This window comes from Nilaparvata lugens, chromosome 5, assembly GCF_014356525.2.
Source record: "Nilaparvata lugens isolate BPH chromosome 5, ASM1435652v1, whole genome shotgun sequence".
NCBI lineage: Eukaryota > Metazoa > Arthropoda > Insecta > Hemiptera > Delphacidae > Nilaparvata > Nilaparvata lugens.
In genome coordinates, this window is record NC_052508.1 from 67,041,283 (window position 1) to 67,056,158 (window position 14,876).

The window sequence follows — 14,876 nt, forward strand, 5'->3', positions numbered from 1 at the left end:
ATATCATGAAAGTTTCTTGCTAAATTAAAAAATAGAAATTTGAATGAACAAATTTGAAAATATAGATTTTTTCAAACACTCGGCCTCTTGGCACAGGCTTTTTTAACCTTGCGGGGACCTTCCTTATCTTATTTATTATTTTATATTCCTTATTTTATTTGCGGGGACCCTTTATTGTATTATTTATTTTTATCTTGATTTTTGATTTTTTTGAATTTTGATCTTACTGAACTACCATCAGAGTTTGCTCTAAGAGAGTTCTTGTGTTTGAGAGAGAGAGAGAGAGAGTGAGAGAGAGAGAGTAAGAGATAGAGAGAAAGAGAGATTGATTGATTGAGTACTTTATGTAGATTACAATATATACTGGCTTATACACTTATATACAATAGCTTACAATACAGCAGAATTATATATGAATTTACAAAATATAAACTAAGAAAATAATTATTGAGCTGTATATGATATGGAAAAAAGCAATTTGTAATAAATATAGATAAAATAGATAGGCCTAATATTGTTATGCATTTACATAAATTGGCGGAGCTTTGGACATATCAATGTCCATTCTTCGGAAAGAATATTCGAAGTATCCTTCCCACTAACTCTCTACCAAATGAGAGAGAGAGAGAGAGAGAGAGAGTGGGAGAGTGTAAGAGAGATTGATTGATTTATTTATCGCATGCCAGGTCTTGAAACACCTACCTATTGCATTTATAACATTACAACATTGCGAAATTACAAAATGATAATAAATTAATAAATAAAAAAAATATTCTAAATGTACAAAAGAAGAAAATAATAAGTAAACTAAGTTAAAAAATGATTGAAAAATATAAAAGTATAACAAAAAAGTATAACCTCATTACAATTGAAAAATATTAAGATGAATATGATGAAGAAGAAAGAATATTGTTGAAGCAAAGTAATGGAAAATAATAATAAGAAAAGTGAAAGAAAGTTATGATGAAGAAAAAACAGATGATGAAGAAGAGTACTGAAGGGGACAGAGAGAGATTGATTGATTGATTGATTGATTGAGTACTTTATTTATGTAGATTACAATATATACTGTCTTATACACTTATATACAATAGCTTACAATACAGCAAAATTATAGATGAATTTACATGATATAGACTGAGAAAATAATTATTGAACTGTATATATGATATGAAAAAGCAATTTGTAATATAATAACTATAGATAATAATTATATTGTTATGCATCTACATAAATTGCCGGAGCTTTGGACATATCAATGTCCATTCTTCGGAAAGAATATTAAAAATATCCTCCCCACTAACTCTCTACCAAAACAGAGAGGACAGAGTGACAGAGAGGGACTCTCTGTCAAACAGGGGGACAGAGAGAGAGAGAGAGAGAGAGAGAGAGCGAGAGAAAGAGAGAAGGAATGAGAGTGTGAGTAAGAGAGAGTGAGTGAGAGTGAGGGTGTGAGGGGGTGAGAGAGTTAGAGTGAGAGCGAGTGAGAGATAATGAGTGAGTCAGTGATAGGGGTTGAGTATTATAAAAGTGGAAGTAGTTGACTTTTGCAAAACAAGTCTCCTTTGAGCCTGACCGTCTCAAGGTCATGGGCCACATATTAATATGCTAATAAATTATTATCATATTTTGCGTCTATACTCTATTATGAAGCTCATCATTTATTCTACAGGTTTGCAGCAATGTGACGGATTGAACAATGTTAAATTACATAATGAAGGTGAATTGATTATAATTGAATCATTTTTAACCAAATGTTCTGATATCAAGAATTAATTTATTGACAATAATAGAAGGCCTATGTGTTCTACTCAACCATAAGTCATACATACTTCAGTAATGAATCATACATTTATCATTCATGAGTCGAATGTACAAATTGCTATAACTAGAGAATTATTAATTCAGATTAGAATAACAACAGTCCAATAAGCATTCAGTTTTCATCAAAATGGAGTAATAACATTTTAATTGTTTATTCATTACATGGGGGAATTTATTGTCGATGGGCGACGGAGTAATTTCAATCTATAACATAATAAAGTAAAGAATTTTATGGGCTATGGAGTAATTCCAATCTATAACATAATAAAGTAAAGAATTTTATTTTCTTATACACGTACGAGATAAGAAATTAACGAATGACGCATCATCTATGACGTTGGAACTACTGCACTGATTAACTTCAAATTTTGCATATTGATTCTTAATTTACCGAGGATGGTTATAGGCCTATTTTAAATTCTTCAAGATTTCAGTAGATCAAGCTTTCAGTTTGTCAAGATTCTAATTATTGGACCCTTGCAGAGCACGGGTTGCCTGTTAGTCTAAAACACCAACCTGCAAACAAAACCTGCTAGTGCTCTAGATAGATAAAACAGGTACCTAGGTTACTATAACAAAAGATTCTCTGTTTTTATCTTTTGGACCTATGGTACAATCGATTTTGAATCATGTGTCTGTTGAATTATCGGAAGTTTTTCCATTTGAGAAGTGTTTCTCATATTTTATTGTAAGTTTATATATTTACATATTATATTTAGGTTAGCAGGTAGAGAGTAAAATCTATCGTATCTACTTCAAGTAGCTTATAGCAGAGAAAACTCCTATAATGGAGAATTCTGTATTGTATTCTGTGCTTATATGTACACTAAAACAAAACGAACTTCTGTCTGTTCTCCTATAGGCTATAGTGAGTTTTTGTTTACAAATTGCAGTTGATTGCTATACTGCCGTGAGCCTACTTATAGGCTACTTAAAGACCACATTATTTTAGGCTTTTTGTAGGGGTTTCCAGACTATGACTTGCCTAATGCTATAATTGTAGCCTGATGGTTAATAAAACGAATCTTGAATCTTGAGTCGGCAGGGCAGAAAGCTCTCCCTCTGATTGGCTGATTCCCGAACGCCAGCCCAATCAGCCAATAGGAGAGCTTCCTGCCCTGCCGACTTGTGTGAAAACGTCTCGTGTGGTCTCGCCCTTGGAAGAGCGAATTAGGAAAAGAGTGAACTATTTCCTAGGAACTTGGATAGAAAAAAGAACTCTGCTAATGTTTGCTTACTACTATACGGAACTTGTAAGTACATGGTAATATGTTAAGTTACTTTTTGGTTGTTATTTAAATTCCTCCACATAAACAGCGCTTATAAAAAGATTAATTAAAAACATTTTGCCCATTTACATTTTCACTAAATATGAATAAAATGAAGTAGAATTGTAATTTTCACCTTCAAATTCAAATTATTTATTTATTCGCATTTTCATTCGTTTACAATATTAATTTTTTACAACCAGTAAAGAATTTCAGCATATAAATAAGTTTTAAACTTAATGACACTAAATAAGTTTTATAACTATTATAAGGCTACAAGTTTTCGAATCCAATTAATGTTGATCCAACTTAGTACCTTGTGTCTAGATAGGTTGGATCCGCGGGAGAAAAGCGGTCAAAAATATTTTTTTGTATTCTTTAGTTTCTCAGCAAGCATATTATTAAAAACAGAATTGTGATTAACATTTTCAATTCTCAATTTTTAGACGTTCATCGATTTTCTACCAGATTATAATATCATAAATAAAAATTATCAGTAAAAAAATATTTTGATAAATGTTGGAAAAATTTGATTTACTAGTCAATATGAATAATTATTATTAGAATACAGTATGCTACGAATTGTAATTGTGAAATTGAACAACAAAGTTTTAATAATGTGAAATATATCTTCTATGTTTGGTTTTGGAGCATCTAAATTTGAATATCTACTTTGTAAAAAAATTAAGGACTGAAAACTTTGTGAAGTGAACAACTACAAGACTTAATCTATTTCCGGCTATGTGTAACCTTATCTAAATTTGTGAGAGGAATAGTACAAGGTTACCTTATTTTTTCTCTCTCATTATCATTCTGATGATGTACTAATTATTGTATGAATCAATAAATAATAAAGATTTCATAATAAAGAATAATCTGAAACTACTACGGTATACCTTAAACAAATAATAAAACAATTTTATTGTGATTCATTTAGAGTATAAAATCAACCTTCAAAATTCAAAATTTTAAATCATCATTTCTGGGCCGAAAATCAAGTGACGAAGCAGTGTGTGACTATATAACCTTATCTTTTGGACAACATTAACATTTTATCAAAATTTTTGGAGAGAAATAGTACAGGCTTAGCCTAGTTTTTCCTCCAATGTCATAATTGTATTATGATTATAGTATTTTATACAATAAATAAATAAATAAAATAAAATAAAATAAATGTACAATATACGGTATTTGTTGTGTATAATAATAAATACTTGTATAAAGAACTCATAACTAGATTTGATTATAAATAATAATTAGATTTGACGAAACATGTAGGCGAAGGATGTTTTGATACTCACATATCTTTTTCGACGCTCCCATTCTGGAGTTTGAATAGCTTGAAGATGCCAGACATTATTTTGCATTGGATGCCCAGTAAATGAGTCATATCATAATTGTTGCCAGCCTGCAAAATAAATAACAAATTATTATAGTCCAGTCACTATGTACATTGGTGCATGCAAGTTATATTGTAGTTCTGATTTTATAATATATTATTTGGGTACATAAGAGAAGTCCAGAACCAATTTCTTCATGCAAAATTTCCTTGTGCTAGATACAGAGTGGCCCAAAAACCTAGTATTTTCGGCTCATTTTCCAGTTTTCAGCTATTTCTTCCAAATCTCGTAATCGGACAGAAAATTTGCTCTCGCATTTTTTTTAGATTATAAATTTCTGAATAAAATGAGATCATTCGGAACTCTCTATCCCCAATGAGTACTGAGTTATGATTTTCAAAAATGAGTGAAATTTGAAGAAAAAATGAATTTTAGTTTTTGATCAACAATATCTTTCGATTGTTACCATTTAGATGTATAATTCAGAATCCCTCTGGGCGTATTTTTGTACTCTTCAATCTGAGATCAGGTAGAGTGCTCTATCTCATACAGAGCTCCAAGTACACGTGACAACAATGCTCCTTGTATTGTGAAAAATACCTAATTTTCAGCTTCAACCATTATCACCAACTACATTGTCCTCACATTGATATTTCGCACAATGACATAAGTTCATGAGATTACGTTCTATGAAAATCACCCGTTGAATGCACTTCATTTCAGTATTTCCTAGTGGAGAGGCGCACTTAAGGACACATCAATGATCAAAATTTCAAACATTTATAACTTTTGAAACAATGCTCAGATTCCATCGTACTACACTTCATTCTTCTCGGCTCGTCAAGGCGGTCCAAAATCATGCATCATAAGTCAAATTGGAAGAAGGAAAATTTATTGTTGAGTTTACTTATTAAGCCCATATTCCAATACACAAAAAATGGCCAATTTCTAATAGAATCTATAAGGACGGGGAAATAGATAAACAAGTTGTTAATAACTTTGGTGTAAATGCAGCTTAAAGCTGAAATTACCGTATCCAAAAATAGGTTATGTTTACACCTTATTATCTTTATCCAATAAATTATGACTCCAAAATATATATAAACTAGGAATTTAGAAATGTTGAAAACTAAATTTAATAAGAATACTTGAATATTATTACTGATAACTGAAAAATACTGTAATATGTTTACTATAGTGAGGTCCACGTTATAATGGCAGTGTGTTTGATTAGCAATGGTATTGCTATCATTGTCTATCATTCAACAAAGCGGATAGCGCTATCTCTTTCTCACTTTGCTCTGTTGCCAGATCGTCTTTTAACAATGTAGAATTAATAATCAATTGGAAAAATATTTCATCTTTACTATGAAAATTCATTATGAAATTATTGAGAAAAATAATTTCTTGCTCAATAAAATATAATTGATTATTCTAAACGAGGATGAACTGTTAATATTAGGCTACATCAATAAACCTGTACCAGCTACCGTCTATAGAAGGCATTGACAAGACGGAGGATCGGCAACGTTGTTCTGATATCTTTCTCCACTGCCATTATAACGTGGACCTCACTATATATTCTTCAATAAGGTAAGTTTATCTGTTCTCATGGCACATTGCACAGTAGGTCTATAGCTTAATCTACCTAACTAAACACTTCCTTGTTTTGAATGAAAAAAGACTAAGAGATTGACAAAAAACAACAGATTTATTGATACTTGGAAAAGAAGAGTGCCTTCCAAGAGTGCTTTCTAAATATCAATAAATTTGTGGTTTTTGACAATTTCTTAGTCTTTTTCATCCAATATGAATAATTACCACAATATCAACTTCTCAACTACCGTACACAAAAAAAACTTCCTTGTTTATTTGATAAGAATAGAAATCTAAGTAACCTTTCCTAAATATTCAAGAGTAGCCCTTGAGAAAAAAGACACTTTCTTGGTTTTATTCTATGGTAATGGTAGTGACACAGAATACAGCAGGAGTTTTCTCTGGTAGAGGTTATCCGTATTTACAGAAAAATTGAAATCAAAGTACCTACTTTCAACTTTTACTTTCAAGTTGAAAAATAAATTTGTAAACCGTCTGATTTTCAATTTTTATGTATCTTCAGCTGATAGTTGCAGTGATAGTAGCAGTTTTAATTTTTCTGCTCAAAATTTTCAAGTTTATTCCAATATTATTGAAACTTTCGGATTGTTTAGTGTTATTTCCGGCTCTTATCAACCCTTCGAAATTCAAAATTCATCAGTCATATCTCGAATACGTATTCTCTGAGTGTTAATCTTTGGTGAAAACAGAAATTTGAAAACCTCACTTTGGACTATTTATGTGCCAAAATCAAGGAATTGAAGAAGTTTTGGGCAATTGCCTGTTTTTCTTTCCAAATATCGTGTTTGTGACTGTTCTAATAAATAAATAAATCTTTCAAACTTTTGAAATTAGTAATTCAAGTAGTAGTTGTAAATCAAGCTTCTGTGATTTGCAGTTTCTAAAAATCTTTACACGCACTTCACATGAACGACCTTAGCTAAATATTGTACCGAGTTACTGAAATATTATTTTTCAACAGAGTTAAATCGACAAACATTATAGTGCTTTATTGTGTTTTTATCTCAACAGACCCACTGTCTCAGAGGCAAAACAATGGGAACGTTGTTTAATTGATTGTTCCACATGCACTGTAAAGTCATTTCTCATTCGATCGTTATCTATAATGTGACTATTAATTAATGATTCATGAGAGTGAATTCGCGTTAATTTTATATAGCCTACTGTACTTTTTTATTCAGTCTACGGTGTTATCTGCCCTGCTCTTTTCCTCTGGCTCTCTCAACTTCCATTTATTTTCTTATTTTTTTTTATAGAATGAGAAATTCTTGCTCTTTTTCATTCTTTATGTATGGAAAATGAATTAGCGTAATTGTCGTTTATTTAAAGCTGGGGTTTTATTTGTGCGTATATGCCGTCGTCGACCACCAAGAAAGGGTGAGGATCTCAGAGTGAGTCAGTCAGTGAGTGAGTGCCATTTCGCTTTTATATATATAGATGGAGTCACTAGTATTCAAAAAATAATCGATTTCACAATACTATTTTTGAATCTTATTTTTCTCAAAGAATGAAGATGAATCGTCGTTTATTTGAGATGGAGTCACTAGTATTCGAAAAATAATCGATTTCACGATATTATTTTGAATCTTATTTTTCTTGAAGAATGAAGATGAATATTGTCGTTTATTAAAGATGGAGTCACTAGCATTAGAAAAATAATAGATTTCACAACACAATTCTGGAATCGTATTATTCTTCTTTTTGGAGAATGAATTTGATTTGTCGTTTATTTAAGATGGAGTCACTAGAAATTGCAAAATAACAGATTTCCCAATATTATTTTAGAATTTTAATATTCTTTATTCTTTATCTGGTTCTCATTATTCGATCTGAAACTATATATCCATTTTTAGAATTATTGGACTACTGTTATTGATGCAATAACTCACTGAGATTTGTCAAAGGCTGGGGTAAGACCAGACGAGCATTGAGCTACAGCAGGAATTCTGAGCATGAAACAGATAGATACAACCCGTGAACCCGACATAATATGAGAAGCATACCCAAATTACCCCAAATTGGGAATGCGCCAACTAAGCTCCCCGACAGTAAAGCTCCTTTTGAAACGACCTTCGAGGGGATTTACTGACGGCGTCAACTGAGCTCCTGAGAGAGGAGCTTCACTGACGGGGAGCTTGGTTGTCGTCAGCGTCCGAGGAGCTTAGTTGTCGTCTACGGTCCCGAAAACTAGTCCCCTCTGAACCAGTAGGGAATTTACTGTCGGGGAGACTAGTTGACGCTAGCGTGCAAGGAGCTTGGTTATCTTCACCGAACCCGATAACCGAGCTCCTCGCACTTCACATTCTGATCAATCATAATTATTTATCAAATTAATGAATTCATTTCATTCAAAAGAAAAAAGTGACAAATCAATGTAGAATTACTCCTACAATTCACATTACATGAAAAAAAAATATATAAGAGTATAATGTTTCAATCGAAAGTTTTGAATGCCATAAGTTGAAGACTAAACAGTAGATCAGAGTTTTGCTTGATGATATAATGTTATATTCTATACGTACATGCAGGAATCATACGTACATTGCGAGACGTACAAACTTATTCTGAAAATGCTTGCCAATTCAAGAAGGAACATTTTCAAGTCAGTTGAATTCGGAAAGAGAAATAGTTTATTTTTCATTTTATGTTTGCAGTGATAGAAGTGACAGCATCAACAAGTTTTTCTTCTAATAATCGAATTCATAGAATGTGTGAAACAGTGTCTTTGATTGTACTACTTCTAGTAGGTAATTTTAAAAGAGCCATGAAAAAGATGTTAATAGAAATAATATGTCCGTATAGAAAAGAGGAGTTTCTAATTTGAGGGTATTTTTTTGATGTTTGTATTATTATTTCTTTGAATGTAAATACTTTTATTTACCATGTTTAATCTATGACGATGCTATGCATTTGTATAAATGTTTTCTGCAATAAAGAAATCTTGAATCTTGAATGTATTGGAATTTAACAAAACTACAAGCTGCACATAATATGTACAATGATAATCAATCATAGAGAAGCTGGAATTGCAGAGGAGAGGTCAGTTTCCAGGTAAGTTATAGCTCATGCGAATGGATTATATTGATATAAATCAATATTAACTTTTTCCGATTTCTATAGCCTATTGACTTTGTTTACAAACTCTACCAGACTAAAGAAGAAAATTATATTATCTCATCATCATCATCATCATCATAATCATCATCATCATCATCTTAGCTACTTATTTTCCTACTTCTCGTTCTCCTTTCATTATCGTATCCTTAATCGTATCCTTAAGTGTCCATTTCAATCTATGTCCAAGAATTGTTAGATTTGAATCTTTGCTTCCATGGATTGTTTTATGTCCAATAACAGCTGTCAATCACACAGACTCCAACATTGGCCAGTGTTTAGTCTAGTGTAATGAGGCCACTGCCTGCTTGAAGCCTGAAGGCCAACGTACTGATAAGTCGACCACACTACAATCAGTATCTGCGTGCTCTCTCACACTATCACTCTTTCTAACTCTCTCTCACTATCTCTGTCTTCCTCTTTCTCCTACACTTCCTCTTCTTCTTCCTCTTCCTCTTTATCACTCTCTTACGTTTCATTATCTTCTTCTCTTCCTCTTTCTCTCTCTCTCTCTCCTCTCTCTCTCTCTCTCTCTCTCTCTCTCTCTCTCTCTATCACCCTCTCTCTCTCTCGCCTGGTCGTGTGTTCATGGGAAGGATATTTTATATCCTTCTTAGAGAATCGACAATTATTTTGTTGAAACACCGCCGATTTATGAAGTTACATCACATTATTATATTATCGTTATTCTAATTGCATTCAATCTTTATCCTCATTGATTAATTGTTAATACTTTGTAAAATTCGCTGAATAATTAGCATTACCGTCATTTAATGTAAATTAGTGTATAAGCCAGTAAATATTGTAACATACATGAATAAAGAAATCTAATAAAAAAAATCTAATCTGATCTCCCCGGTCGTTTGTTAATGGGAAGGATATTTTATATCCTTCGTAGAGAATCGACCATTATTTGTTGAAACACCGCCGATTTGTGAAGTTACATAACATTATTATATTATAGTTATTTTAATTGCATTCAATCTGTATTCTCATTGATTAATTGTTTATACTTTGTAAAATTCGTTGAATAACTGGCATTATCGTCATTCGTTGTAAATCAGTGTATAAGCCAGTAATTATTGTAACATACATAAATAAAGAAATCTATTCTAATCTAATCTCTCTCTCTCCTCTCTCTCATTCTCTCTCTCTCTCTCTCTCTCTCTCTCTCTCTCTCACACACACACACACACAAAACTCACACACTCATCAGTTGTAATCAAATGGCAATGAAGAAGGTCCTCGCACAGTGTCTTTCATTAATAGCTGACATAGATTCGCAGAGAGAAGACTCACATACGGGAGTCTCCCATTAGTTGCCTTATACTCAAAGCCTAGCTAATTACTGTAGTGAGAATAAGAAGAAGAAGACAGGAGTAGGTGATGAAGAAGAAGAAGAAGAAGAAGAAGAAGAAGAAGAAGAAGAAGAGAAGAAGAAGAAGAAAATAACCCTCATTTGGACAATTTATTTCATGAAATTGGCATGAAAAGAAGTTTTTGACTGTAGCATAGTCTGTTTTGTTTGTTCTAAAGTTCATTGTAGATGATAAATAAATGAATAAATAATAATAATGATAATAAAAATAATAATAATAATAAGAAGAAGAAGAAAAAGAAGAAGAAGAACATAACCTTTATTTGGACAATTTATTTCATGAAATTGGAATGAAAAGAAATTTTGGACTGGAGTCTGTTTCTTTGTCCTTAAGTTGATTGTAGATGATAAATAATAATAATAATAATAATAATAATAATAATAATAATAATAATAATAATAAGAAGAAGAAGAAGAAGAAGAAGAAGAAGAAGAAGAAGAAGAAGAAGAAGAAGAAGAAGAAGAAGAAGAAGAAGGTTCGTTTCAGGAGGAAGAATGAAAAGGTTAGAAGAAAATCAGTAGTTGGAAAAATGAGTCAAACAGGATAATGGTGAAGAACAGAAATTACCTAAAAGAAATTGAGAGGATTAAAATGAGGAAAGGACGAAACAAATTCGAGGTAGAACAATATGTAAAAACGAATGAGATTATAAAAAATTGAAAAGCCAAGGAAGAGAGCGATAAGTTTAGATATTGATTGAGAATGAAGAAGTGAAGAACAACACCTACTTTACGTTTTTCTTCCTTTCTTAATTCTTCATCATATCTCAACTTATCACTTTTTTCTTGGCTGTTCAATTTTTCCTCTCCCTCTTCCTCTTCTTCTTTTTCTCCTTCTTCTACTTCTTCTACTTCTTCTTCTTCCTCTCATCATCATCATCATCATCATCATCATCATCTTCTTCTTCTTCTTCTTCTTCTTCTTCTTCTTCTTCTTCTTCTCTTCTTTTCTTCTTCTTCTCTTCTTCTTCTTCTCTTCTTCTTCTTCTTCTTCTTCTTCTTCTCTTCTTCTTCTTCGTTTTCTTCTTCATCTTCTTCCTCTTCTTCATCTCCTCTTTCTCCTTCTCCAGTTGTGTGGCAGAGAGGACCAGGAGTCCTAACTCCGCCCTAATAGAGTCAAATAATCAATCAATCAATCTCCTTCTTCTTCTTTTGTCTTCTCCCCCTCCTGTCATCTCCATATTGTTCTTTTCCTGACAACTTCTTTTCCTTTTTCTTCTCCATGCTTCTTTTTCTGGCTTCTTCGTTTTCTCCTTTTTCTCCTCTCTTGTTCTTCTCACTTCTTCTTCGCATTGCTTCATCGTCTTCCTGTTCTTCTGTCTCCTTCTCCTCCTGCCTTCTTCGTTTTCTCCTTTTTCTCCTTTCTTGTTCTTCTCACTTCTTCACATGGCTTCATAGTCTTCTTGCTCTTCATTTATGTCTCCTTCTCCTCCTGCCTTCTTCGTTTTCTCCTTTTTCTCCTCTCTTGTTCTTCTCACTTCTTCTTCACATGGCTTCATCGTCTTCTTGCTCTTCATTTATGTTTCCTTCTCCTCCTGCATTCTTCGTTTTCTCCTTTTTCTCCTGTCTTATTCTTCTCTCTTCTTCTTCACCTGGCTTCTTCGTTTTCTTGTTTTTCTCCTCTCTTCTCCGTCTTCTTCTTCTATCTCCTTTTCCTACTGCTTTTGTTCTCCCACCTTTCTCGTATCCTACACGTGTATTTTAACAAGCGATTGTAGCAGAGTTGATCAACCGGATAAGACATTATATCCTAAGTGGAAAACAGCAAACTGGTTCTGTCTCTGTCGGAGTAAGTGAGGTATAATTGACCCATACACACATACGCCTGCCTCAATTATTATTGTATTTGTACATTGTTGAAGTCAACACATATAATTAGTAGTTTATTATTGGTCACTATAAATTGAAATCTGATTGATGTTAAATGTACACTGCATGTCATTTAACTATGTGACGCATACGTTTGCAAGGGCATTTCAAGTTAAGACGTAGCATTTCATGTTGCATAAGACATGAACCTGATAGATCAAAATTTAAGGAATTGCTGAGAGCATATTTGATGGATTTAGCATGCTAAAGTATAAACGAGTTTACTGTAAAAAAATGAATTTTATACAGTCACTAATTTCTCTTTAGCTTTAAGTTAGTTTTTAGTTTTTTGACTTTTTCATGTACATTTTCATGTATGTTTTGGAAAGAAATAAATGATTGATTGATTGATTGAGACGTAGCATAATAATAATATCGAGTGACCTGGCTGGCTCAGGTCTGGTGTCAGAGTTTTCAGGTCGCAACTGATCAATTTCAGGGCCTCTGTCATGACTTAAGTCTGACTTAAGTATGACTTAAATCCGGCCTTAAGACCACTTTTCGTCTTAAGGCGACAGTCCGGATCTTGAGGCCGATCGAAACGTGTATGGTAGGCCTTAACGACTGCTTTTTAGGCAGCTGGAACCGACGGCTTAACGTGTCCATCCAAAACATGTAGTGAATTCACATAGTTGTTTCAGTAGATATTCTACTCTCAAACACTTCCAGGTTTATTTCTTTCTCTGAAAAATCTTGTTCCATGAAAGAATTCTCCCAACAAAATCTCATTCTTCTATAGTGTGGTCCACGTTATAATGGCAGTGTTTGATTAGCAATGGTATTGCTATCCTTGTCTATCATATTATAATATAATATTATCGACCGAAGCGAAGCTGAGGTCTTAGTTTCGACTCGATCGGCTTTTGTCTGTTTGTTTGTACCGCAGTTATTGTCCGATTTGGATGAAATTTGGTATGCAAGCTCTTTGAAGCAAGGCGCAGAAACGTTCGCAGCAATAAAAATTTCACCCCCTACATTGAAGCTGCTATAACAATGAAAGGAAAACTTGGAATAGTGAAATAATACATCAATATTCGAAGAGAATTTAATGCTCTACAAACCTACGATGAGTAATCATTTTTTCGCCCCACTTGGATGTAATGAGCTGGTTTTCGTGCGTCATATGGAGGCCGAAAAAGATTGTTTTCCGACCAGGCCGGTAAAATTTTTAAAATAACCTTGAAGTCAGCTGATTCTGATTTGATGTGAACGTGTTTACAAAATAGTTTATGAAACGGAATCAGTTTATGCTTCTAGAATTGAATAGAGTATTTTGCAATAAGATACTATCATTTTATTTGGATGAATAAAATACAGATAAGATATTATATTATAAACTATTCAAATTCGATTTTCAGAGAAGGATAGAGCTTCTAACCTAAACTTCTGCAGTTGACGACAACAAGCATTGTTGACGTTGACATTCAGATTGGCCAAATTTCAAGTGTGCTAAAACAGCTGATCGAAAAACTTTTCATTATTTGTGTTTATTGTTTAAGAATCAGAACATTCATAATAATATCATCTTATTGTCATTTGAAATATTAAAAAAGTATAAACTCAACCTCCCACATTAAAACATAATTGAACATAATCTTTTAGGACAAATCAGAAAAAAAAATAAAAATACTTGGACAATTTCCTGATATTCAGATTACCTCAGATTTGCTGGAGCTATGACCTTCCAGTTTTGCTTTCGGAAGTGCCTAATAAACAATTATTCTCATATATATTTATATTGTTTTATTTTTCTGTGTGGCGAAAAATAGCGTTCGCACCACGGGCAAAAATGTGTTTCTGGCTCTCAATCTTTTCTAGTCCTCGGCCTACGGCCTCGGACTTAAAAACCAATTTCGAGCCAGAAAAGTCTCATTTTCGGCCCTAGGTGCGAAATATACTATTACAATGCATTGTTGAAGATTTATAAGCCCTGAAAGAGCAATACATTGGATAAAAACCTGTTATTTTAACAATTACACACATTCAAGAGCAAATATTTCGGGAACTATTGGGAATATCACAAAATTCCACTGAACAAAAAGTTTAGAGAATTTATCGAGCTTCATTTTTGAATTGTTAGTTATGTCGGTTGAACGCATTTTTCTCAAGATATGAGCGTGGAAGCAAAACGCTAAAAAATGAAACTTTTAAACCACCCACATCCCCTTAGGACATGAGTTGAGAATGAGGACTTTTGATAATATGTTCTCCTCCTAACTAGAATGAGGACTTTTGATAATATGTTCTCCTCCTAACTAGTCTCAACAAAGCTGCAAAGTCAAAAATTTTGTTTAAAACATTCCCTCCAAATTCCTTTGTCAATTTGTCTATTGTTGCAATAATGGAGATTTCACACTCAACACTAAAGCTGCTGCAAAAGGTGTAGGGAAATTGATAAAAGTGTGAAATTATACATCAAATTGAAGAAAATGCAATGCTCTATAAGCTCATAATCAATATGTATTT

The 14,876-nt window shown here is 32.8% G+C and overlaps 1 protein-coding gene across 1 annotated transcript in view; it reads right to left on the reverse strand.

Moving 5' to 3' along the window:
• The window catches only part of LOC111049555 (ATP-binding cassette sub-family G member 4), an 83,301-nt gene that overhangs the window by 38,416 nt on the left and 30,009 nt on the right, over window positions 1-14,876 (reverse strand). Inside the window, exon 2 of the mRNA XM_039429121.1 lies at window positions 4,394-4,500. Within this exon, the coding sequence (XP_039285055.1) occupies window positions 4,394-4,482 (89 nt within the window). The 5' untranslated portion in view covers window positions 4,483-4,500. The remainder of the gene's footprint in view (window positions 1-4,393; window positions 4,501-14,876) is intronic.